This window comes from Ranitomeya imitator, chromosome 6 (genome assembly GCF_032444005.1).
Source record: "Ranitomeya imitator isolate aRanImi1 chromosome 6, aRanImi1.pri, whole genome shotgun sequence".
NCBI classification, from domain to species: domain Eukaryota; kingdom Metazoa; phylum Chordata; class Amphibia; order Anura; family Dendrobatidae; genus Ranitomeya; species Ranitomeya imitator.
In genome coordinates, this window is record NC_091287.1 from 180971972 (window position 1) to 180998578 (window position 26607).

The following is a 26607-nucleotide window of genomic DNA, read 5'->3' on the forward strand; positions in this document are numbered from 1 at the left end:
TACCGCCTCATCGCCCCTACGACTGTCCTATTGATCTCTTGCCTGGAGCTGAACCTCCTCGGGGAAGGGTATATCCCCTCTCTCTCCCTGAGACGGAGGCTATGTCTCAATACATCCAGGAGAATTTGGTAAGAGGGTTCATTAGGAAGTCAGTGTCTCCTGCAGGGGCGGGATTCTTCTTTGTACAGAAGAAGAACGGGGAATTACGTCCTTGCATCGATTAAAGGGGTCTTAATGCTATCACCATTAAAAATAAGTACCTGTTGCCCCTGATTTCTGAGCTCTTTGACAGGCTAAGGGGAGCAAAGGTATTCACCAAACTAGATCTGCGCGGTGCCTACAACCTTATTCGCATCCGTGAGGGGGACGAATGGAAAACGGCTTTTAATACCAGGGATGGGCACTATGAGTATCTGGTGATGCCCTTCAGGCTCTGTAATGCCCCAGCCGTTTTTCAGGACTTTGTCAACGATATCTTCCGGGATATGCTTTCCACCTCGGTCGTAGTCTATCTGGATGATATTCTCATCTTCTCTTCAGATATTGACTTCCAACGGAGAGATGTTGGCAGAGTTTTCGAACTCTTACGGGCGAATTCCCTTTATGCAAAGTTGGAGAAGTGTGTGTTTGAGCAGGAGTCTTTACCTTTCCTGGGCTATATCATCTTGGCCCAGGGATTGGCTATGGATCCTGCCAAACTACAGGCTGTGATGGACTGGCAAGAACCCCATTCTCTTAAAGCGGTGCAGCGCTTTATGGGGTTCATAAATTACTATCGCCAGTTCATCCCCCACTTCTCAACTTTGGTAGCTCCCTTGGTATCCCTCACCAAGAAGGGAGCGAATCACAAATTGTGGTCAGAAGAGGTCTCCAAGGCCTTCACTTCTATAAAGTCCCATTTTGCTAGCGCTCCCATCTTACATCGTCCCGATGTGGATAAGCCATTCCTTATGGAGGTGGATGCCTCATCTGTTGGTGCTGGAGCAGTCCTCTATCAAAAGGATGCTCAAGGTCGGAAGCATCCATGCTTCTTCTTCTCAAAGACCTTCACACCAGCGGAGAGAAATTACTCCAACGGGGATAGGAAGTTGCTAGCAATGAAGTTGGCCTTTTTGGAGTGGAGACATCTTTTGGAAGGTGCTCGGTTTCCCTTCCAAGTCTTCACGGACCACAAATATTTGGTCTATTTGCGTACAGCCCAGCAGCTGAATTCTTGTCAGGCCAGATGGTCCTTGTTCTTCTCCTGTTCCACTTCACTCTCCATTATCTCGCCGGGGAGAAGAACATTCGTGCTGACGCTCTCTCTCGCTCCCTTGTGTCAACTGAGGAGGAGGAAGAGGAGCCTCGGCTTATTGTCCCTTCAGAGAGTCTGAGAACCGTAGCTCTGGTTTCGCTAGAGTCTGTGCCTCCGGGCAAGACTTTTGTTCCCATCAATATGCGACCGGAGGTTCTCTCTTGGGCTCATTCGTCCAGAGTGGGTGGACACTTTGGGGCAAAGAGGACATCTGAGTTGCTGGCGAGAATGTACTGGTGGCCACATATGGTTCGTGATGTCGGAGACTATGTTCGGGCATGTGTCTCCTGTGCCAAAAATAAGTCTCCTTGTCAACGGCCAGCTGGATTGTTATATCCTCTGCCGGTGGCAGACAGGCCCTGGGAGATGGTCGGAATGGACTTTGTGGTGGGTTTGCCCAAGTCACGTGGCTGTACTGTCATTTGGGTTATCACCGACCATTTTTCTAAAATGGTGCATTTGGTGCCGCTTCCTCGGCTACCTTCTGCATGGGTCTTGGCAGCATTGTTTATTAAACGTATCTTCCGCCTTCACGGTATGCCGGACAAAATTGTCAGTGATCGGGGTCCTCAGTTTGCGTCTCGGTTCTGGAGAGAGCTTTGTCATCTTCTCAGTATTGAGTTAAATCGCTCCTCTGCCTATCATCCCGAGACGAATGGGTTGGTAGAGAGAGCCAACCAGACCTTGGTCACATATCTGCGACATTTTGTCTCTGCCAGGCAGGATGACTGGGCATCCTTGTTACCGTGGGCAGAGTTCGCCCTTAACAACGCTGTAGCCGATTCCACCGGTCAGACTCCTTTCCTCCTTAATTATGGCCAGCATCCGCGGGTTCCAGTGCCTATGCCCGTGTCCTCTGCTGACTCCAGGGTGGCAGACTGGGCAGTGGAGGCACGAGATATTTGGGACCGCACTCAGGATGCCTGAGAGAATGAGGTCCTCCGCCGATGCACATCGGCGCCCTGCTCCGACCTTTGCTCCTGGCGACTTAGTGTGGCTTTCCGCCCGTAACATCAGGCAGCGTGTTGAGTCCACTAAGTTTGCTCCTTGCTACTTGGGTCCCTTCAAGGTCCTCGAAGAGGTTAATCCTGCAAGGTGGTTCGTGGCTAAAATTTTTATTTGGTGGACTGGAGGGGTTACGGTCCTGAGGATAGATCCTGGGAGCCTGCTGAGCACATTCAGGCTCCGCAGCTCATTGCTGCCTTCGAACGTAGCGAGGCCCAAGGGGGAGGGGCTCTGGGGGGGGTGATGTTAGGGGTCGAGTTCCCGCTTCTGCACAGGGGGAATCTCGGGCCGTTTCTGCTGCGGTCTCCCATTCTTCTGACGCAGTGGAACCTGCTCAGCAGAGACGTCGGTCCTTGCGTCTGGCTCAGTCTCACTCTGTGCTTAGGCTTGTTGTTGCTTCTCCAGCTTTTGCCATTAAAGCCAGTGCTGGGCAGCAGTGAGCAGACGCTTTTTGGACTAAGTCCTGCTTTTTCCCTTCTGAGCATGCCCAGGGTGAGATCTCCCGTTGGAGATCGAGGGTCACATGCTCAGATGCTGCAGCGGTTCCCATTGGTCCTCCTGGAGGGTCCTGAAAGGGCTAACATCTGTGGCAGCTTCCCATTGGTCCTTTATTGGAAGGTCCTGAACGTACTGCAGATATATAAGCTTCGCATGACCGCACGGCCATGCGCTAGTGTACAATTGTATACGTGTGTTTGTTGTGAGTGCAAGTCATTCATTAAATACCCCTACCCTATTGTATGACTGTTCGCGTAAGGTGTATGGCTGCTATCTAGCGCCCGACTAACCACTAAATGTGTCACACACGAATCAGCGTCCATTGCTGTGACCGCCAGTGCGGCGCCATGCGCCTTTAGTGCGCTTCCTGACCCACGTCTGGGTGCTTAGTGGTGTCTGCCAGCACGGCACAGTTCGCACTTCGGTGCTCTATCTAAATCAGTTTCCTAACACACCCAGTTGAGATATTGTGCGCAAGTAGTCTGTACGGACTTCAACCCTGAGTCTTGGGATTGATTTCGCTGACTCCTTGCTTGCACTCTTTAGTGCGGTATTGCGGACCTGTGGCTTTACAGGGTTCGCTTCCACCGCCATATCGCGCTGCCATTTACTAGCAGCAGGTTTTCACCTGCACGGTGGACCCCGGACTGCGAACGCACCTATTAATATTTCATCTTATACTTGGTGCGTTCCGCCAGTCCTAACACCAGGTGATGGCAATCTTTGTGCAGCATTTAATTTATTGTTATTATGTCAAAAGTTGAGTTCCTACATAAAGAAGGACAAGTGCAGCTAACAAAATAATGAGATTGGCAGGCACCAATAGTAGGTGAAGCACGGAAAGTATCAATACTAAATCTTTGCCAAAGTGTTGTCAATGTATAAAGAGACAGTAATAGATAAATAAAGACATGCAGGAAAAAATGCATAAATAGGAATTAATACTTGTATTTCATTTATTGTAGCACAACGACAAATCTAGTCCCATCCATCATTGTTGCAATTTGTACTCTGCTCTACATTTTACTGATGTTTTTTGGTAAAATGAAGGACCAACATGAAGACCAAAAAGATGGCTTTGTGTTTCTTCAGGATAATTCTCCAAAAGACCAACAACAATTTGCTATTATGGTTGATGTGGGTTTCCGATCAAGACCAAAAACCACAGCTAAGGTAACTTGCTATTGATACTGAAGTACTATTAATATGTATAATGAAAGTGAGAATGTAAGATGCTTTTGGCCTATTAAACCAATCACAACACCATTTTGGAGGACTTAAACACATTTACCAACTTACCTTTGTGACTGTTGTCAGAGTTATAATTGTTAAAAAAAAACAAACTTGAAAACAACTAGACAATGGGCACAATGGGAAGAGTCGATGATCTAAAAATCGACTTAGATGCTTTATTAGAGGAAAATAATATAAATTATTATGTAAATTAATAAAATTCTTGTTCTGAATATTTATACCATTCATTAATACTTTTGATCAGGAGGGAAAAATTTGCTGTTTTAGAGAGATTTGGTTCATGCCTTGTGATTGTACCTGTTCCCCCTTTCCCTTTACCCTTTTCCATCCCTCAGTTGAACTTGATGAACACGTGTTATTTTTCACCTGTATTGTGCAAATGTGTATCTGTGTAGTAATAGAGCTCAGCAGAATAGGCAAAATTCAAATTCATCTGTTTGTGTGAATTTTACAGGAAATTCGATTTGAGGAGAAGTTATTTTATGCTAATGTAATGTCTGTTTTTATGCAATAATGCTGTGGAGAGTCTTATGGCCCAAGTGCATAAAAAACCATAGCATGTACAAATTAAAAAAAAAGTCCTTATACTCACCTTACTGCTCATCTTTCTGGAACCTCTGCTCCTCACCATCACCCGATGGTCCTTATTGCATCTTCTGATCCCCATCGCAAACCCTAAATTCCCCTTCTTCTGCACAAGCGTGCGAAAGTTACGATGTGATGATGTAATGTTTTGTCCCGTGACCTTGCACGCTCATGCGCAAAACCATCACAGGTCTCTTCAGAACAGTCACAGCAGTGGTCAGAAATATACGACGAGGACTGACCGGGAGATGGTTCCGCTCTTCACCATCTCCCGGTCAGTCCTCGTCGTATATTTCTGACCACTGCTGTGACTGTTCTGAAGAGACCTGTGATGGTTTTGCGCGTGAGCGTGCAAGGTCACGGGACAAACCATTACATCGTGACATCGTAACTATATATGATATATATATATATATATATATATATATATATATATAAGAATTTTTGTTTTATGTTTTAGCCTTTTGATTTTTTTATGGTTCAGAAAAATGCAGCTATTTTGTTGAATCCACATGGTAGTAAATTACAAAAAATATATGTATTGTCGCATACAAGTTTTGTAGAATTTAATTCCACAATAATATATTCACTCATCTCTATGTAACATCATATAATATATTATGCATTGAAGGATAACAAAATAGTATGCAATTATTTCACACATGTTTGACTTGTCCTTTATTTCATATTATAACTCTGAATTAACATATAATTAGGCATGCCTAATCAATAATCTTATTGTAGGTACACATTATTCTACATGGGGAGGATGGCGTTTCTGAAACACGTGAGCTGTATTGTCCACACAAACCTCTATTTGAAAGAAATTCACGACACACATTTATAATGAGGTAAATTAATATGTAGAATCATATACCATTACTGCAATCTGATATCTACTACAAATGTATTTCTACATAGCAAAAAATCTTATTCGGTCTATTACTGCTAATTAGCACAAGAATTTGATATGCGTTTACAGTAAACTGTATAGTTTTTTACTAATAAGTAATATTTATGTTTTCCCAGTGTACCAGAAAGTCTTGGGCCGTTGTGGAAGATTCACATTTGGCATAACAACAGTGGTAGTTCCCCAAGCTTGTACCTTAGCCATGTAATAGTCAAAGACTTGCAGAGTGGAACCAGTTGGTTTTTCTATGCAGAATGTTGGCTGGCCATTGATGAGGGAGATGGAAAAGTTGAGCGTGAATTGACATCTGTAGGACATGGATTAGGTTTCAGAAGGGTAAGCACCATGCATATGAGTATTTAGCATTGGTTATGACTTTAGGTTTTGAAAATATGCATCAAATGGTTGTAGTTAAAAGTTACACCAAGTAATATGGACATATGCTAATAATGTCTTAAGTCACCTGCAGATAGCATATAGTGGTTTAAAGAATTGGGCAACATTATAATACAATATCTATATTTGTTTCTTTTTACATTTTTTACAAGTTAGCCTTCTGCCTCTAGTGTAAATCACTGTTTATCCGAAAAAAATGCCTTAAAAATAGTATAAAAGTGGGGGGGAAGAATAGTATGTAGTTTCTAAGCTGCAATGGGTCACATCCATGTGAGGCAAAGTGGTGGACTTTTTTTAAGTACGTCAAACTGCATGTGATTTGTAAGACATGCTTACCTATCAAATTAGTGACGGGCAGCTTAGTCGGAAGGCCATTCTGTTCCATTACATCTAAAGTTGAAAACTTGCACTTATATTGAAAATTAGTGATCCCACGTAAGGTAAATGATACTCAATTGAAAGAAGTCTCCAATATAGCAATCTTACCTGTATTACAAGGCTTCTCATAGCCTAATTTCTATATAACATTATGGTCTACTGTCTACCAGACATTAAAAGGCACTTGTAAGTCCATTCATGCTGTCACAACCCCAGATAGCATGAAAGACTGCATGATTATAGCTACGGTATGTTTGTACTTTAATTCTCTGAAATGCTCCAGTGTGAAGAGCTGGCTAGAGACTATAGTAGGAAACAAGATTAGTCCGGTGTCACCCCCACCCGGATTCTTTCTGCACCTCTCCTAGTGAATTACATGTTTTTACCTGTGACTAGTCTTATCTCTGCCTATGGTTCTTCGCTAGATCTTTAACCCCTTGTAGTGCAGTGGTGTCCTTGCTGTGCAGTGAGAAAGCAGTGTCCCAGGAAAAGTTGAAAACAAAACTTATTTAGTGTCCAAAAACTCACACAGTGCACAGCACACTGTAACCTCTGGATGGCAGCCAGGAAAACAAAAGACAGTCCGCGACCAGTTGCCATGAACGAACTACACCACTGTGTATGCCGAGGTGTGAGGCTTTAGACTCTGTTTGGCCCCCGTATTGCTTCAAACGGACAGAGCTCTGCACAAGTCTCCTGCTCGCTCTGCGTCCAAGACCAACACTGACATGCCCAAACCCTCCTGAAGGTTTTTTTTTACTCTCTGCCAGACTCTGTGGCCATGGGCCACTTTTAAGATCCGGGCTGGAAGAAACGGACCTGCCCCACTACCTTCCTGCAGTCCGTTTAAAAAATAAAAGCCCAAACCGGTTTTCTTGAACAATTCCTTGGTCAATTAGCTTGACCACATTCAAACTTAAGGTACCGTCACACATAATGATATCGTTAACGATATCGTTGCAACGTGCCGCTTTTGGTGACGTAGCAACGATCCCGCTAACGATCTCGTTATATGTGACAGCGACCAACGATCAGGCCCCTGCTGGGAGATCGTTGGTCGTTGGGGAATGATCCGGACCATTTTTTGGTCGCTGATCACCCGCTGTCATCGCTGGATCGGCGTGTGTGACGCCGATCCAGCGATGTGTTCACTTGTAACCAGGGTAAATATCGGGTTACTAAGTGCAGGACCACGCTTAGTAACCCGATATTTACCCTGGTTACCATTGTAAAAGTGAAAAAAAAAAAAAACAGTACATACTCACATTCTGTTGTCTGTCACGTCCCCCGCCGGCGTCCACAGGGTTAAAACTGCTTTCGGCAGGAGCGCTGCTAATGCACGCGCTCCGGCCAAGAGCTTCCCTGCACTGACTGTGTCAGCGCCGGCCGTAAAGCAGAGCACACGCTGTTACTGCCGGCGCTGACAGTCAGTGCAGGGAAGCTCTCGGCAGCAGCGCGTGCATTAGTAGCACTCTTGCCAAAGGCAGTTTTAACCCTGTGGACGCCGGCGGGGGACGTGACAGACATCAGAATGTGAGTATGTAGAGTTTTTTTTTTTTACTTTTACAATGGTAACGAGGGTAAATATCGGGTTACTAAGCGCAGCCCTGCACTTAGTAACCCGATGTTTACCCTGGTTACCTGGGTGCTGCAGAGGGACTTCGGCATCGTTGAAGACAGTTTCAACTATGCCGAAGTCGTTCCCCTGATCGATGGTCGATGGAGAGAGCTGTCTGTGTGACAGCTCCCCAGCGACCACACAACGACTTATCAACGATCACGCCCAGGTCGTATCGCTGGTCGTGATCGTTGGTAAGTCGTTTAGTGTGACTAAAGCTTTACTTTTATTCTGCCTTGTGACTCACAGGCAACTTGCTGTGAACACAAGGCACTCCAGCGGATCTAATAAGCTTCTGAGCGCATCCCGGGGGACAAATAGTGACCCTCACACATGACACCTGTCAAAGCCTCACACCCTTCACCCAATGCCTGTTTTCAACTTCCTGACCAGGCCAAATTTTACAATATAAAGTGTCACTTTATGTGGTAATAACTGTGGAACCTGTAATGTATCCCAGTGATTCAGAGATTATTTTTTCATGACGCATTGTACTCTCTCTTACTGGTTAATTTTAGCACCGTAGATATTTTTGGGTCTACTTGTGAAAATATCAATTTTGCAATTTTCAAACTTTTTGCTAGGACTGGTGGAACGCACCAAATATTAATTAGAGGCGATATAAGATGCGTTCACAGTCCAGGGTCCACTGTGCAGAAAAGACACCTGCTGCTTGGTAATGACGGACTATATGGCGGTATTAAGAGAAAACACACGGGTTAGCTCCACCCGGTATGAAATAAGCGAACCCTGTTGTGTCACAGGGCCGCAATATCGCACAGAGAGCGCAAGCAAGGAGTCACAGAACTCTGCCCCAAGACTCAGGGTAAGAGTCCCTCTAGATCTCTTGCACTCGACACTGCCAGAGTGGTGTCAGGGAATAAATTAAACTAAAGATTTACCACACAAGAGTGCGTGCAATGCCGCTCTGGCGGACGCCACTTACCACCCTAACTTGGGCCATGAAAGCGCACTATTTGCGCAGGGAGCCACACTGGCGGTCTCTGCTAATAGACAGTGCCTCTTGTGTTAAATGTGCGGGATCGCACTGTCAGGCGCTAGGTAGCTCATCATTCGCGAGCAGTCAACAACTCTAGAAAGGGGAATGATTCGGAGCTTTCATACATTGACAGGCATACATCCACACACACATGTTAACAGGTTTACACGCATGGCTGCCTTTTATAGTAGCAGCGCTCCGGGACCTTCCTGATGATTCAGTAGGAGTCACAACAGGACCTGAGAATGTGACCCCCGACCTTCAATAGGAGGTCATCCCGTGGGCATGCTCAGTATGGGAAAAGCAGGACTTAGTCCCTGAAAAGCCTGCTCGCTGCTGATCAGTGCTGGCTACAAAGGCAGAGCCTGGAAAGGCAGCAGTAACCAAGCGCATAGTATCAGCTTGAGCCAGATGCTGGGATCGACGTCTCCGCTGAGCAGGCTCCACTGCAGCTGGAGGAGAATGGGAGACTGTAGCGGACATTGTTCGAGATTCCACCTGTGCAGTGGCGGGAACTCGACACCTAACGCTTTTTATACCCTTCAACCAGATACAGTGCATTGCGAAAGTATTCGCCTCTCTGGAACTTTTTTACACATTTCATGCTTCAAACATAAAGATACCAAATGTAAATTTTTGGTGAGGAATCAACAAGTGGAACACTTGTGAAGTTGATCGAAATGTATTGCATATTTTAAATTTTTGTGGAAATTCAAAACCTGAAAAGTGGGGCGTGCAATATTTTTCGACCTTTTTACTTTCAGTGCAGCAAACTCACTTCAGAAGTTCAATGTGGATCTCTGAATGATCCAATGTTGTTCTAAATGCCTAAAGATGATAAATATAATCCACCTGTGTGTAATCAAATCTTCGTATAAATGCACCTGCTTTGTGATAGTCTTAGGGTTCTGTTTGAAGCACAGAGAGCATCATGAAGACCAAGGAACACAACAGGCAGGTTTGTGATACTGTTGTGGAGAAGTTTAAAGCCGGATTTGGATACAAAATGTTTTCCAAAAATTTAAACATCCCAAGGAGCACTGTGCAAGCGATCATATTGAAATGGAAGGAGTATCATACCACTGCAAATCTACCAAGACCCGGCCGTCCCTCTAAACTTTCATCTCAAACAAGGAGAAGACTGATCAGAGATGCAGCCAAGAGGCCCATGATCACTCTGGATGAACTACAGAAATCTACAGCTAAGGTGAGACAGTCTGTCCATAGAACAACAATCCGTCGTACACTGCACAAATCTGGCCTTTATGGAAGAGTGGCATGAAGAAAGCCATTTCTCAAAGATATCCATAAAAAGTGTTGTTTTAAAGCTTGCAACAAGCCACCTAAGAGACACACCAAACATGTGGAAGAAGGTGCTCTGGTCAGATGAAACCAAAATCGAACTTTTTGGCAACAATGCCAACCAATATGTTTGGCGTAAAGGCAACACAGCTCATCACCCTGAACACACCATCCCCAATGTCAAACATGATTGTGGCAGCATCATGGTTTGGGCCTGCTTTTCTTCGGCAGGGAGAGGGAAGATGGTTAAAATTGATGGGAAGATGGATGGAGCCAAATACAGGACCATTCATGAAGAAAACCTGTTGGAGTCTGCAAAAGACCTGAGACTGGAACTGAGATTTGTCTTCCAACAAGACAATGATCCCAAACATGAAGCAAAATCTACAAAGGGAATGGTTTACAAATAAACGTATCCAGGTGTTAGAATGGCCAAGTCAAAGTCTAGAGGTACCGTCACACATAGCGACGCTGCAGCGATACCGACAACGATCCGGATCGCTGCAGCGTCGCTGTTTGGTCGCTGGAGAGCTGTCACACAGACAGCTCTCCAGCGACCAACGATCCCGAGGTCCCCGGTAACCAGGGTAAACATCGGGTAACTAAGCGCAGGGCCGCGCTTAGTAACCCGATGTTTACCCTGGTTACCAGCGTAAAAAAAACAAACAGTAGATACTTACATTCAGCTGTCTGTCCCTTGCCGTCTGGTTCCTGCACTGACTGCTGGCCGTAAAGTGAAAGTGAAAGCACAGCACAGCAGTGAGTCACACAGCGGTGACTCACCGCTGTGGCTGTGCTCTGCTTTCACTTTACGGCCAGCAGTCAGTGCAGGAACCAGACGGCAAGGGACAGACAGCTGAATGTAAGTATCTACTGTTTGTTTTTTTTACGCTGGTAACCAGGGTAAACATCGGGTTACTAAGCGCGGCCCTGCGCTTAGTTACCCGATGTTTACCCTGGTTACCAGTGAAGACATCGCTGAATCGGTGTCACACACGCCGATTCAGCGATGTCTGCGGGGAGTCCAGCGACCAAATAAAGTTCTGGACTTTCTTCCCCGACCAGCGACAGCACAGCAGGGGCCTGATCGTTGCTGCCTGTCACACTGGACGATATCGCTAGCGAGGACGCTGCAACGTCACGGATCGCTAGCGATATCGTCTAGTGTGTCGGTACCTTAGACCTCAATCCAATCAAGAATCTGTGGAAAGAGCTGAAAACTGCTGTTCACAAACGATCTCCATCAAACCTCACTGAGCTCGAGCTGTTTGCCAAGGAAGAATGTGCAAGAATTTCAGTCTCTCGATGTACAAAACTGATAGAGACATACCCGAAGCGACTTGCAGCAAAAGATGGTGCAACAAAATATTAAGTTAAAGGGGCCGAATAATATTGCACGCCCCACTTTTAAGTTTTTGAATTTCCACAAAAATTTAAAATAAGCAATAAATTTCGTACAACTTCACAATTGTGTTCCACTTGTTGTTGATTCTTTACCAAAAATTTACATTTGGTATCTTTATGTTTGAAGCATGATATGTGGGAAAAGGTTGAAAAGTTCCAGGGAGCCGAATACTTTCGCAAGGCACTGTAGTTCTATCACACAAAATAATTAATAAATGACATTAACTACAGATCTACTTTACAACAGCATCATTTTTTAACTCCTTAACCCCCAAGGGTGGTTTGCACGTTAATGACCGGGCCAATTTTTACAATTCTGACCACTGTCTCTTTATGAGGTTATAACTCTGGAACGCTTCAACAGATCCTGATGATTCTGACACTGTTTTCTCATGACATATGGTACTTCTTGATAGTGGTAAAATTTCTTTGATATTACCTGTGTTTATTTGGGTAAAAAAACAAATTTGTCGAAAAATGTAGAAAATTTTGCAATTTTCCAACATTTAATTTTTATGCCCTTAAATCACAGAGATATGTCACACAAAATACTTAATACGTAACATTTCCCAAATGTCCACTTTACATCAGCACAATTTTGGAACCAACATTTTTTTTGTTAGGGAGTTATAAGGGTTATAAGTTGAGAAGCAATTTCTCATTTTTACACCATTTATTTTAAGGACTACATCACGTTTGAAGTAACTTTGACGGGTCTATAATTCTGAAGTGTAACACCATTCTAAAAACTGCACCCCTCAAGGTGCTCAAAACCACATTCAAGAAGTTTATTAACCCTTCAGGTGTTTCACAAGAATTTTTGGAATATTTTTTTAAAAATGTACATTTAACTTTCTTTCACAAAAAATTTACTTCAGCTCCAATTTGTTTCATTTTACCAAGGGTAACAGGATAAATTGGACCCCAAAAGTTGTACAATTTGTCCTGAGTACGCTGATACCCTATATGTGGGGGTAAACCACTGTTTGGGCGTATGGCTCGGAAGAGAAGGAGCGCCGTTTGACTTTTCAATGCAAAATTGACTGAAACAGTGGAAACCCCCAATTCTAACTGAAACCCTAACCCTAGCCCCAACCCTAACACTAGCACCAACCCTAGCCCCAACTCTAGCCCCAACCCTAGCCCCAACCCTAGCCCTAACCCTAACCCTAGCCCTAACCCTAATCCTAACCCTAGCCCTAACCCTAATGGGAAAATGGAAATAAATTCCTTTTTTTAATTTTAATATTTTTCACTAACAAAGGGTCATGAAGGGGGGTTTGATTTACTTTCATAGCGTTTTTTTTTGCAGATTTTTATGATTGTCAGCCGTCAGACTAAAAGACGCTTTTTATTGCAAAAAATAGTTTTTGCGTCTCCACATTTCAAGAGCTATAATTTTTCCACATTTTGGTCCACAGAGTCATGTGTGGTCTTGTTTTTTGCGGGACGAGTTAATGTTTTTATTGGTAACATTTTCAGGCATGTGAAATTTTTTGATCGCTTTTTATTCCGATTTTTTGTGAGGCAGATTGACCAAAAACCAGCTATTCCTGAGTTTCTTTTTATGGGGGGGAGGGGGGGGCGGGCGTTTATACCATTCTACATTTGGTGAAATTGATAAAGCAGTTTTATTGTTCGGGTCAGTATGATTACAGCGATACCTCATTTATATTTTTTTATGTTTTGGCGCTTTTATGCGATAAAAACTTTTATAGAAAAAATAATTATTTTTGCATCGCTTTATTCAGAGGACTATAACTTTCTTACTTTTTTGCTTATGATGCTGTATGGCGGCTCATTTTTTGTGGGACAAGATGACGTTTTCATCGTTGCCATGGTTATTTATATCCGTCTTTTTGATCTCGTGTTATTCCACTTTTTGTTCAGCGGTATGATAATAAAGCGTTTTTTGCCCCAGTGGGGACACCACACTATAGTGACAGATCGCTGATCTTTGCACAGCACTGTGTCAGATCAGCGATCTGACAAGCAGGGCTGCAGGCTTACAAACGCTTGCTCTAAGCAGGCGCTGGTAAGCCACCTACTTGCAGAACCCAGATGCAGCCCGGCGGCCATTTTGGATCCGGGGCCTGCAGGGAGAAGAAGGTAGGAGACCCTCGGAGCAACGCGATCACATCGCGTTGCTCCGAGGGTCTCAGGAAAGCACGCAGGGAGCCCCCTCCCTGCGCGATGCTTCCCTATACTGTCAGAACACTGCAATCATGTTTGATCGCAGCGTGGCGGGGGTTAATGTGCCGGGGGCGGTCCGTGACCGCTCCGGGTACATAGTGCCAGATGTCAGCTGCGATAGCTGACACCCAGCCGCGATCGGCCTTGCTCCCCCTGTGAGCGCGGCTGATCGCACTTGATGTACTATCCCATCACTGGGAATTAAGTCCCTGGTCACCTTGACGGGATAGTATGTCCAGTGGGATTAAGGGGTTAAGGGAAAATGAAAATTTTACTTTTTCGCACAAAAATGTTTATTCCCAAATTTTGTATTTTCACAAGGGTCCAAGGAAAAAGCGAACCCCCAAATTTGTTGTGCAACCATAGAACAGTGATACCCATATGTGGCAGAAAACTATTCTTTGGGCACACGGCAGGGATCGGAAGGGAAGGAGAACCATATGGAACTAAATTTGGCTGGAATCTATAGTGAACACCATGTTGTGTTTGCAGATCTCCTGATGTGCATAAAAAGTTGAAACCCCCCACAAGGGGCCTTATTTTGGAAACTGTACCCCTCATTGAATTTGTCTAGATGTGTGGTGAGTAGTGTTGAGCGATACCTTCCGATATCCAGAAGTATTGGTATCGGATTGGATCGGCCGATATCCAAAACATATCGGAAATCGCCGATACCGATACCAATGCAAGTCAATGGGACACAAATATCGGAACCTAAATAAGCCCTTTCTGTCCTTCTACATCCTGTTCCGGAGGGGGGAAGAGTGTGGGTGGTGCGTGGGCGGACACTGTGTGTGTCTGTGCGGGTGGGGTCTGTGCGGACCTGCCGGGGGTCTGTGCATGTGTGCCACGGCTTGGGTGTGTGTGCCGGAGCTCTGTGCAGCATGCTGGGGCTCTTTGCGGCCTGCCGGGGGGATGTGGGTGTGTGTCGGGGCTCTGTGCGTGTGTGTCGGGGCTCTGTGCGGCGTGCTGGGGCTCTGTGCGGGCTGCCAGGGCTCTGTGCGTGTGTGCAGGCATCGTCCGATGAGACTACAAGTCCCATTGGATGATGCCTACTACAGTGACAGTGATTGACACATTAGCCAATGATGAGACAGTAGTTGTCCCATCATCCGGCTAATGTGTTGAATGAAAAAAAAAACATACATACATACTACATACAGTACATTCATACATTACATACAATACATACATACAGACATACAGTACATTAAACATAGAGTTCATACTCACCATCACTTGTCACTTTGTTCCCTGAAGCCAGTGTCATCTGTAAAAAAAATATGAAAATAACAAACAACCAATATACTCCCTATCCGCAGAAATCCACGAGTGTCCCACGACGATCTCCCATGGAGAACAGCAGTATCAGCTGATGTGACCGCTCTCCAGAGGCTCCAGGAACGCAATGACAAGAGGAAGGTATCCTTCCACACTGTATTCCTCCACCGCTGTAAAAAAAATAGTCCCTAGTCTATTGTTTGGCATTGCTGTGTAAGAAATTTTCCCACACAGCAATTGCCATAAAGTGAGACTTTGAGCAATTGTCTCCTGTCAGTGTGTCACTGAGGGTCCTATAGAGCAGTGACATCACCCGATGTCACTGTTCTATAGGGGAGATCATTGTGGGACACTCGTTATTAATTGGACTACGGCGGACAGGTAGTATACGGTTTATTATTTTACGCTTTTTGCAGACGCTGAAGTATGGTAAGTATGGATAAATGAAGAATATTAAAATACTTTTTTCCTCAGGGGTGTGTTTTATTGTTATAATTTTTGCCCCCCCCCCCCCCCCTTCCCCTGGCTAAAAACATCTGCCCCCAGCCACCCCAGAAAAGGCACATCTGAAAGATGCGCCTATTCTGGCACTTGGCCACTCTCTTCCCATTCCCGTGTAGCGGTGGGATATGGGGTAATGAAGGGTTAATGTCACCTTGCTATTGTAAGGTGGCATTAAGCCAGATTAATAATGGAGAGGCGTCAATAACATCTATCTATTATATTAATCCAATAGTATGAAATGGTTAAAAAAAACACACATTATTACAAAGTATTTTAATTAAATAAAAACACAGGTTGTTGTAATATTTTATTATACTGGTAATCCACCTGAAGACCCTTGTGACCTGGAACAAATGTAAAAAAAAACCAACAACAATATTCCATACCTTCCGATGATCAGTCTCGTCCCATGCTGTAAATCCATCTGAAGGGGTTAACTAATTTTACAAGCAGAAGCCTGCTAATGCCGCCGCCCATGCCTGTAAAACCCCGGCGAATGAATGGAATGTAGGTGAATGACCTGTAGTTACCTCGAGTTGCGGTGATGCGCCCTCTGCTGGATGTCCTCATATGAACTCGAGCCTGGGAAAATATTCTGAAAAGTTCCCGTATTCTTGTATTTACGGTGTATTCGTTTAGAAATAAAAGTTATTGCATATGGTTAACGTATATAATACCACAGGATATGTTAAGAGGAAAGCGTGAGCTGTCTAAAAAGGAATGAGGGGGACGAGCTGGGTAAGGGGGGGTTAAGAGTGGGAAAAATGGAAATTTATGTCTTAATGTGAAATGTTTTATTGGACTCTTATATTTAATAAAAAACATTTGAGTAAAAAAAGAAGTCCATCGCCGACACTTCCCTGAAAAGTTGCCTGTTGCAGGATTTGTCTAAGGTATTTCAAAGTGATAGCCATCCTGTCCCTGCCAAAAGATAATTGGATATTGCAGTGCATCATAGGACCTGTGAGTTTCTGACACCCGTTGCAAACCATTGTTCCTTTTCTGAAGCAATGTTAAGGCTGTGAAACTCATTACCTACAATCAAAATAGCTACTGTCACGATCAGCTGCGGCCGAAAATGCGGCCCAGCCCATAGACGCCCCCAAGCCGACCAACCTCAGAAGGCGCATCCCCCGGGGACAAAATCCAGACCCTTTAAACCCCAGAGGGGGACCCGGCCTACCCGAACTAGGGGAGGGCAGAGACCGGGTTCTGTGGCAGCTGAGCATGTGGACAAGGAAAGAGACACGTAGGACTTGATTACACCAATACTTCAGGTATAGAGAAAGTAAAGTTTACTAAAGTAAAGTCACACAGTACATAAACAAAACATGACGATGTCAGGCTCCCGATTCCACACCACAGAAGGGTACCACCCAGTGGACCCCAAGGTACCAACGGATCACCAAGGCACAGATAGGTGGAACATCAGGACCCAAGCAGGACATCAGGGTACATGAGGACATCAGGGTACAGGCAAGACATCAGGATACAATCAGGACATCTGGACTCAGGAAAGACCTCAGGACATCAGGACACCAGGGAACAGACAGGATATCAGGACATCAGGGTCCATGAGGTCATCAAGACACCGGCAGGACAACAGGATACAGACAGGACATCTGGACCCAGGGTCACCGGCAGACATCAGACAGGAGTCGTTCGGTTCCGGACATCCGACACGACTTACAGGCACCACCAGAGACATCAGGCTCCAAGCTCCAGACAGCGGTCATCAGGTTCCAGACTGCGGTCATCAGGCTCCGGGCATCAGACCTAGGAAGGAACTCAAGCGTGATGGTGCAAACACCACCGTACTGAACATGAGCCAGACGGGGTTAACACCGCATGGTAGTCAGAGCACTGAGTAGTAGATGCTCAACAGAAACACTGGTTTCAAGAGACTCAAAATCACTGGGAGTGAGGCTCCAGATGCAAAGGGATTCCAGGAACATAATCACAGCAGACACAGTTCAGACAGGTTCAGGTACAGGACAGGTACAGGATCAAGGATTCGGGCCTGGATTTACTGTCTTCAGGACAGGCGCCAGAACAGGACAAAACAGGAATCAAGGCAAGGACTTTGGTACCAAAACATAGACAGGAGAGGTCCAGGAACACAAACACATATAGCAAAGTTCAAGAGCTTTGTGAGTGTAGCTCAGGCCCTGCCCATAGGGCAGGGGAACTTTATATATGAGCTGCCCCTCAGCAATTGGCTGGGGACAGCATTTGAAGTACACTCTAACCCTGATAAAAGCAGGGGAGGTATGGCCGCGCACACCCTAAGCACACACAGAAACCATTACAGCACCAACAGTGCAGGTTCTGAGGCTCAGGGCACCTGACTGAAACTGCTTGCACCGAGCCACGTGGAAAGTCATGCACCAACCGCAAATGACCTCACAACACATGGACAGCTTCACAGCAGCAACCAGGGACCGCACAAGAGGAAGGTATGCAGCAGGGCAAATACCTAAACACCCATGTACGACTGCGCAGCAGAGCAGGAAACTGAGAAGGCTCCATCCAAGTAACAGCCAACAGTATCCCAGCTCAAATTAGGGGGAAAAGAGTAAAGGGTTAAAGCAAACATATGCATTGTCATGCCGAAAACCAGAAACAGACAGAACGGCATGACATTATCCCCTCTTAAAGCCCCCTCTTCTGAAGTCCCCTCCCAAAAAAATACACAGAAGCTTTTCTTGGGAAAGGCAGTAAGTCCCAGTTCACAAGCAGCAGAGTTCATTGCTCCAGTAATCCACACCGCTTACCAATCGCAGGGTTGAGCAATCTAGTCCACCACCAGCTGGGATCCGAGCCATATCATCCGCTGGCCAAGCGGGGCTCAGAAACAGTCCTACAGTCCATACATGCTGAACTGATTCCGAGTCCTGAGCTTCTGTCACGATCAGCTGCGGCCGACAATGCGGCCCAGCCCATAGATGCCCCCAAGCCGACCAACCTCAGAAGGCGTGGGGCGCGCATCCCCCGGGGACGAAATACAGACCCTTTAAACCACAGAGGGGGACCCGGCCTACCTGAACTAGGGGAGGGCAGAGACCGGGGTTCTGTGGCAGCTGAGCATGTGGACAAGGAAAGAGACACGTAGGACTTGATTACACCAATACTTCAGGTATAGAGAAAGTAAAGTTTACTAAAGTAAAGTCACACAGTACATAAAAAAAACATGATGATGTTAGGCTCCCGATTCCACACCTCAGAAGGGTACCACCCAGTGGACCCCAAGGCACCAACGGATCACCGAGGCACAGATAGGCAGAACATCAGGACCCAGGCAGGATATCAGGGTACAGGCAAGCCATCAAGATACAAACAGGACATCAGGACATCTGGAATCAGGAAAGTCCTCAGGACACCAGGGAACAGACAGGATATCAGGACATCGGGGTCCATGAGGTCATCAAGACACAGGCAGGACATCAGGATACAGACAGGACATCTGGACCCAGGGTCACCGGCAGACATCAGACAGGAGTCGTTTGGTTCCGGACATCTGACACGACCTACAGGCACCACCAGAGACATCAGGCTCCAAGCTCCAGACAGCGGTCATCAGGTTCCAGACTGCGGTCATCAGGCTCTGGGCATCGGACCTAGGAAGGAACTCAAGCCGTGAAGGTGCAAACACCACCGTACTGAACATGAGCCAGACGGGGTTAACACCGCATGATAGTCAGAGCACTGAGTAGTAGATGCTCAACAGAAACACCAGTTTCGAGAGACTCAAAATCACTGGGAGTGAGGCTCCAGATGCAAAGGGATTCCAGGAACATAATCACAGCAGACACAGTTCAGACAGGTTCAGGTACAGGATCAAGGATTCGGGCCAGGACAGGCGCCAGAACAGGACAAAACAGGAATCAAGGCAAGGACTTTGGTACCAAAACATAGACAGGAGAGGTCCAGGAACACAAACACACATAGCAAAGTTCAAGAGCTTTGTGAGTGTAGCGCAGGTCCCGCCCATAGGGCAGGGGAACTTTATATATGAGCTGCCCCTCAGCAATTGGCTGGGGACAGCATTTGAAGTACACACCCTAACCCTGATAAAAGCAGGGGAGGTGTGGCCACGCACGCCCTAAGCACACACAGAAACCATTACAGCACCAACAGTGCAGGTTCTGAGGCTCAGGGCACCTGACTGAAACTTCATGCACTGAGCCACGTGGAAAGTCATGCACCAACTGCAAATAACCTCACAACCCACGGACAGCTTCACAACAGCAACCAGGGACCGCACAAGAGGAAGGTATGCAGCAGGGCAAGTACGTAAACACCCATGTACGACTGCGCAGCAGAGCAGGGAACTGAGAAGGCTCCATCCAAGTAACAGCCAACAGTATCCCAGCTCAAATTAGGGGGAAAAGAGTAAAGGGTTAAAGCAAACATATGCATTGTCATGCCAAAAACCAGAAAAAGACAGAATGGCATGACAGCTACCTCATCAAATGTGGGGGCATTGAAATGCCGCTGATGCTCACGTTGTGATGTTTTGTCAGCTCGGATTACAACTTTGTATTTGTCACTTGGCATGCATTAATGTGCAGTCTTAAAAGGTTCAACATATGGATTGTTTAAGTGAAGGAACTGCTGAGAGTTAGTGACTATCAAGGTGAGTGTTTGGAATTAAAGAGCATCTCTGCTGAGCCTCTGCTTCTACATTTCCCATGAAATAGCATTGAAGAAATTGAGGTTCTTTTCCTTGTAATGGAAGCAGTGAGCCAATTGAGTGGTAAATCGGTCCTTGAACTTTGAATGTGGGCATAAATACAGATGAAAAAAAACTTCTCCTTATGGACCAAATGATTTGGAAGCAGGAGTTGAACTTTCTGATGTTTTGGCCAAGAAATGGTTTGATATTGCAGTGGTGCCTGTAATTAGAGACTCCAGCGGATCTCGTGGTAAGAGGAGAGGAAGCAGTTTTACTTGCCATTTGCACAGCATAAACCTGGCAGTTCATCTTTCCACTTCAGGGCATTGCAGTACATGCAGACCACATCCATTTTTCCTATGTTAACTATTGGATTATCCTGATAGTTGATCTCTGAGTGGTAGCAAAAGGCAGAGTATTTCAAATTTCCAACTTTTCCCTGTGTCCTGGTGGAAGCAGTTGCGATTTTCTTGTCTGCAAGTCTTGCTTCTCTCTGCTGAGACGTTTCAGTGGCCCTTGAGGAAGCAGATTTTGTTCTAATTTTTTGCAAGTCTTGCTTCTCTCTGCTGAGACGTTTCAGCGGACCTTAATGAAGCAGCTCTTGTTCTCTTGTCTGCAATTCTTGCTTCTCTCTGCTGAGATGTTTCTGAGGCCCTTGAGGAAGCAGCTCATATTCTCATGTCTGCATGTCTTGCTTCTCTCTGCTGAGACATTTCAGTAACCCTTGAGGAAGCCGTTCTTATTCTCATGTCTGCAAGTCTTGCTTCTTTCTGTTGAGACATTTCAGTGGCCCCTGAGGAAGCAGTTCTTATTCTCACGTCTGCAAGTCTTGCTTCTCTCTGCTGAGACATTTCAGTGGCCCTTGAGGAAGCAGCTCTTGCCTCCCTTTCTTCCATTTCTGTACTCAAGTCGTGCCTCCTTTTCTTCTTTCTGTAAGTCTTGCTCATTGAGGTGTAATGCAGCTTTTCTCTTAGCGAAAGCAGATTTCAACCTTGTGGGAGTGTAATACCATTTAGTTAGAAATTTTAAAGAGAACTAATTTAGAATGGCATTAGTTGTAGCTGTCTAAATAATTTTAAAGCGAACCTGTCAGCAGGATTTTGCTAAGTAAACAACAGGCCTTGTTAGGTTGGCGCTGTTACACCAATTAAAATGATACCTGAGTTGGATAAATCCATCTTACGTTTCTCTTTCTAATCTGTGTTTGAAGTTAATGAGATGCTGGTGCTCCGGGGCGTACCGGTATGCAGATCTTTTTTGTTACTCTGGCCTCATCATGATCATTCTGGGCTTAAATGGCAGGTCACTGAACCTTCAGTGACGTGCTTCCTATTTTAAATACTGTGCCTGCGCATTTAATATTGTGGTCTTCAAAAAAGAAAAATGTTGCTTCAACAAAACGGTGCTGGCATATGCGCAATAGCATCTATCGGCAAACAGTGCTCTCAATCTGTACATGCACAGCCCACTGTGTTCCGAGGACCACTGTGGGAACGCGCACAAGAAATAGAAATTGTTGCTGTTGAACATAGCAATGCTCCCGCACTGGTGCACGGAACACAACAATATTAACTCATTAACGACTGCCAATACGACTTTTAACGGCGGCAGTTAAGGGGCCTTATTCCTACTGCACCTCATGCTCCTTCTTTTTACACAGCCTCCTCCTGCAACTTACTCTCCTCCTTTATACACAGCATTTTTCTACAGCACAGCTTTTCTCCTTTATAGTCGCCCCCTCCAGCAGCACCTCACACTCCTCTTCCATATACAATTGGAAAAACTTGATCCACAGAGAAATTGCACTAATTGCAATAAAGCGTATCGTATACACAGCCTACTACTTCTGCAGCACCACACTTTTCTCCTTTAGACATAGTTCACATGTTATTTGGTCAGTATTTTTACCTCAGTATTTGTAAGCTAAAACTTGGAGTAAAACAATTAGAGGAAAAGTATATTAGAAACACGTCACCACTTATGTATTTTTCTCCCACTAGTGGTATTGGCTTATAAATACTGAGATAAAATACTGACCAAATATTGAATGTGTGAATGTTGACTTATACACAGCCTCCGCCTGCAGTGCCTCACTCTTCTCTATACATAGCCTCATATTGCAGCAGCATCTCACTTCTCTCATTTTCCCATCACGCCTCTCATTTTCCCCCTCACATCTCTCATTTTCCCCTCACTCCTCTCATTTTCCCCCTCACACTTGTCATTTTGACCTCACATCTGTCATTTTCCAATCACTCCATTATTTTTCCCTCACTCCTCTTATTTTCCACTGACACCTCTTCATTTTCACCTCACAGCTCTCATTTTCACCTCACACCTCTCATTTCCCCCTCTTCCACTATTTTCCCCTCACTCCACTATTTTCCCCTCACTCCTCTCAGCTTCCCCTCAATCCACTATTTTCCCCTTACTCCTCTCATTTTCACCTCACTCCTCATTTTCACTTCACTCCTCTCTTCCCCTCACACGTGCACGGCAACTTCCTGTTGAGCACACCGGTGTAATCCAGGAGGCTCCTCCCTTTCACTTAACGTGATACCTCACATGAGCAACTCCATTCTAGACACGATGGAGCTAGATGTGGCCTGTGCCTGCTGCACACTGATACTCTGAAAGCGGCGGCCCTGATTATAGCTCAGCGGCTGGGACGTTGCAGCGTTTTTCAAGGTAGCTTTCGAGGTAAATGTGTCTCCGCCCGTGTGCACTAACAACGTGGGCTGTCTGGACGGGGCTTTGCCTGTGGAATGAGTGTGACTATGTGGAGTAGGCAGGGCTATATAGAGTGGGCGTGGCTTGATACGTACACATACACAGACATACATACACTCAGCTTTATAGATATAAATGCACCTTCTAAAAAATAATATGTTGGATTTATTTATAAAAGTGTTTTGGACACCCATCAGTAAAATATAAGGAAGTTTGAATGACATTATTGTGAAAATGATCACAAGTGGTTTATCATGTATAACTGGTATATACTGTATCTCTTGTGTTCCAGCTTTTCTACTGCAAATTTACTGAATATCTGGAGGATTTCCATTTCTGGGGCTCGATCTTTAGCCAGCCTTCTTACAGTTGGTTTTCACATACCCAACGAATAACGGCATGTTTTGTCTTATTATTGGGATACATGTGCTTGAATGTGTTACTTATTCACTGGAAAGAAGAACAGGTATATCACTACTTTATATATATATTAATTATTATTATTTATTTCTATAGCACCATTGATTCCATGGTGCTGTACATGAGAAGGGGTTACATACACATTACAGTTATCACTTACAGTAAGCAAACTAACAATTACAGACTGATACAGAGGGGTGAGGACCCTGCCCTTGCGGGCTTACATTCTACAGTATGGTGGGGATGGAGACAATAGGTTGAGGGTATATATATAGAGAGAGAGAGAGAGAGAGAGAGATAAACACTGAAGTGTATATATTTGAGTGGAATTGAATTCTACTTGTTTATTACAAAAATCTACATTAGACAAAACTCAGATTTTTTGGGAATTCACTTCCACTTGGATTCTGCAAAATGGCTGAATTGTGGAGAGAGTCAACAAAGCATAATAAGGAACATTATATTTGTGGAGAATAACTTCTTTGGAAATATAATTTTCAGGGACAATCCAAGAGCAAGCAAATTTGAAGAAGATCATCATGTGAATGTTCCCTTGAACTACACACTTTTACAGAATACTATCTCAGCTTTATGTACATGATTGTTTTTAAATTATATGGCATACATGTTATAGAAAATTCCCAATGCAAGAAAGGGAAGTAGGGTCTAATTTCTAATCATTGAAAATGATGGTGTTGTTTTCACTTATACAGTACTATATCGATAGGAATAATTGTACATCCTAGAACTTGGAGTTGATGAGTGGTACATTGTAGTCTACCAAATAACTTTTCACTAGAGATGAGCAGCTTGATCCACGGAAGATCGTGTTTGAGTCGAATTTTCAGCAATTTGTGGATTAACTTGAATTTGAATAGTTTAAGATTCGATTTGTGGTTTGGAAAACAATCAAAACACATTGCCCAGCACCATTTACCACATTACTGGCTAGTTCCTTTTTACATGGCTGTGAGGGCCTCAACATTATACCCTGCAGCTATCAGTTATAGTAGATTGTTGTACCTTGCACAAAGGTGGTCAATACCTAGGCCCCATCACAGATTAGTGGTTCCCAGTGGAGCACAATTTGTATGGCAGAGTCATTTTCAACCTACAAAGTCACTGGGTCAGTGTCACTCTTTTGGTAAGCTCTTATGATCAATGAGATCCTCTCTCTCCTATAGATTGTAAACTTTTATGATCATCTGTGTCCTTTTTTTCTTATAAAGTGTAAGCTCTTACGGTCAGCACAGTAGTCTCTCTTCTCTCCCCATTGTGTATTTTTCAAGCAATTACAAGCTTTTCAATATTGAGATTTATGCAAATTTAATCACCGCAAATAAAATTTTTTTGGAAGAATCAACAGTGTCAGTGAATTTGAATTGCAGGCAGTATATGATAATCTTTAAAAAGTAAGTAAGGCGAAGCATTTCCAAAGCATTCCACAAACACAAATAGCTTTGGAAGGTGGACAAAAAGGAACATGTGCATAAACCTTCAGACACTTAATAAATATGACCATTCTCCGATTGTCAAAATCAGAACTAAAGCTGTGGCTTTAAGTAGGTGGGTCATGAGTGGACGAATCAAACTCTAAATTATTGGGGAGTGGTCTGAAATTAATACTACATTTTTTGATACTGTTCTAGGCTCTATTCATGTTAGTTTTACAATTATTTTTGGAGATATTTCCATTGTCCCTAATTGACAGAACAAAGCTTACAACCTGTAAAACATATGTTCACAGTGTTACACAATTATGAAGATATGTGGCTGTAATTAATTAAAATAAATGAAATGCAAAATCATTTTTAGAATAGGCAGCTAATAAGAGGATGGAGGATCTATTATGTAAGCATTACATGGTATTAAGTAATTATTTTGCAAGAACTACTCTTATTTATTATATTAAAAAGTTATCCTAATTTCTGTTATTGCTTTCATTTATTTAATGCAAATGTGATGGAAATTATTAATGCATTTGGATGAATGTTTTGAAGTATTCATTTTTATTCATTAATTATTAGTCATTTTGTTTATTTTATTTCTCTTTGTGCATTTACTAGTATACTGTTGAGATCGGCCTTATTGAAATCTCTACCATTTCTATCAAATGTGGACTGAAAGTTGCTCTGGCTGTGTATCCAGTTATAGTATTATTATCCCTTCTGTTTAGATTAAGTCAGGTAAGTAAACAATGTATGTCCCAACTTTTTATTACAATGGAGGCTATTGATTGTAGTAGGCTAAGCAGTTAATAAAAATTACATAAATAATGTGTATTACTATTAATCCTAAACACTTGTATATAAAACTTGTCACATGTATTGCAATAACATATTTGTTTTTCATTTTAATTTTCTTAAAGAAAAAGTTCACCAAAGACTCTGGAGACAATCGATTTAAAGTTGTTAAAGGTTCTCCAATAGACAATATAGAAGGTAAAATAAAACAATCTCTTGGATTTATAAAATAACAGTTTGTCTACATTATTTGTAATCATTTTAGATTCTTCTGTCTATTTTAGGCATTTAGAAATGAGGCAAATGAAATGTAAAGCTCCATTGATGATCTATTATTTTATTTGAAATTGATAACAATAATGTAATTAACAAAAATAGATCATAATTAGTATTGAATAAGCAAAAAGAAAATGAGAGCTTGGTAGCTGCTCATATGAGATTTTGCCTGTTTAAGAACCTTTTGACAGCTGTGTATGTTTTTGATGTTGATTCACAGCAACATTTTTGCAGCAATTTATTACAGTAAATTGAGTTGCTTGCATTTTTTAATTGTGTTTTTTACCTGCATTTTAGGCTATGTTTACATATTGCTTTTTTCTGCTTCTTTTCCTGCAGCTAAAACCTGATATCTTGGCAGTAAAAATAGCTGCAGCCAAAACTCAGGTTTTGCTACCTTTTTGCTGCGTTTTTCAGGAAACAAAATTTCAGATTTGCTTCCACATTCCAAGCATGAATAATACAAGGTATTAGGCCATCAGTGCAAGACATACGGGAAAACATAAAAAAATATGTCAAAACAGCAGGTGAAAATTGAATTGGTAGGTCATTGTTTACTTAACAGATTGATAGGGCATTCAGTTGATAGGGTATAAATTTGGTAGGGCATTGTGTACTTTCACACATTGGTAGGGATTCAA

General features: G+C 43.8%; 1 protein-coding gene across 1 annotated transcript in view; it reads left to right on the plus strand.

Moving 5' to 3' along the window:
- The window catches only part of PKD1L1 (polycystin 1 like 1, transient receptor potential channel interacting), a 528440-nt gene that overhangs the window by 199021 nt on the left and 302812 nt on the right, over positions 1-26607 (plus strand). Inside the window, exons 26-31 of the mRNA XM_069732261.1 lie at positions 3763-3970; positions 5381-5487; positions 5666-5882; positions 23320-23493; positions 25514-25633; positions 25816-25888. Of these exons, the coding sequence (XP_069588362.1) occupies positions 3763-3970; positions 5381-5487; positions 5666-5882; positions 23320-23493; positions 25514-25633; positions 25816-25888 (899 nt within the window). The remainder of the gene's footprint in view (positions 1-3762; positions 3971-5380; positions 5488-5665; positions 5883-23319; positions 23494-25513; positions 25634-25815; positions 25889-26607) is intronic.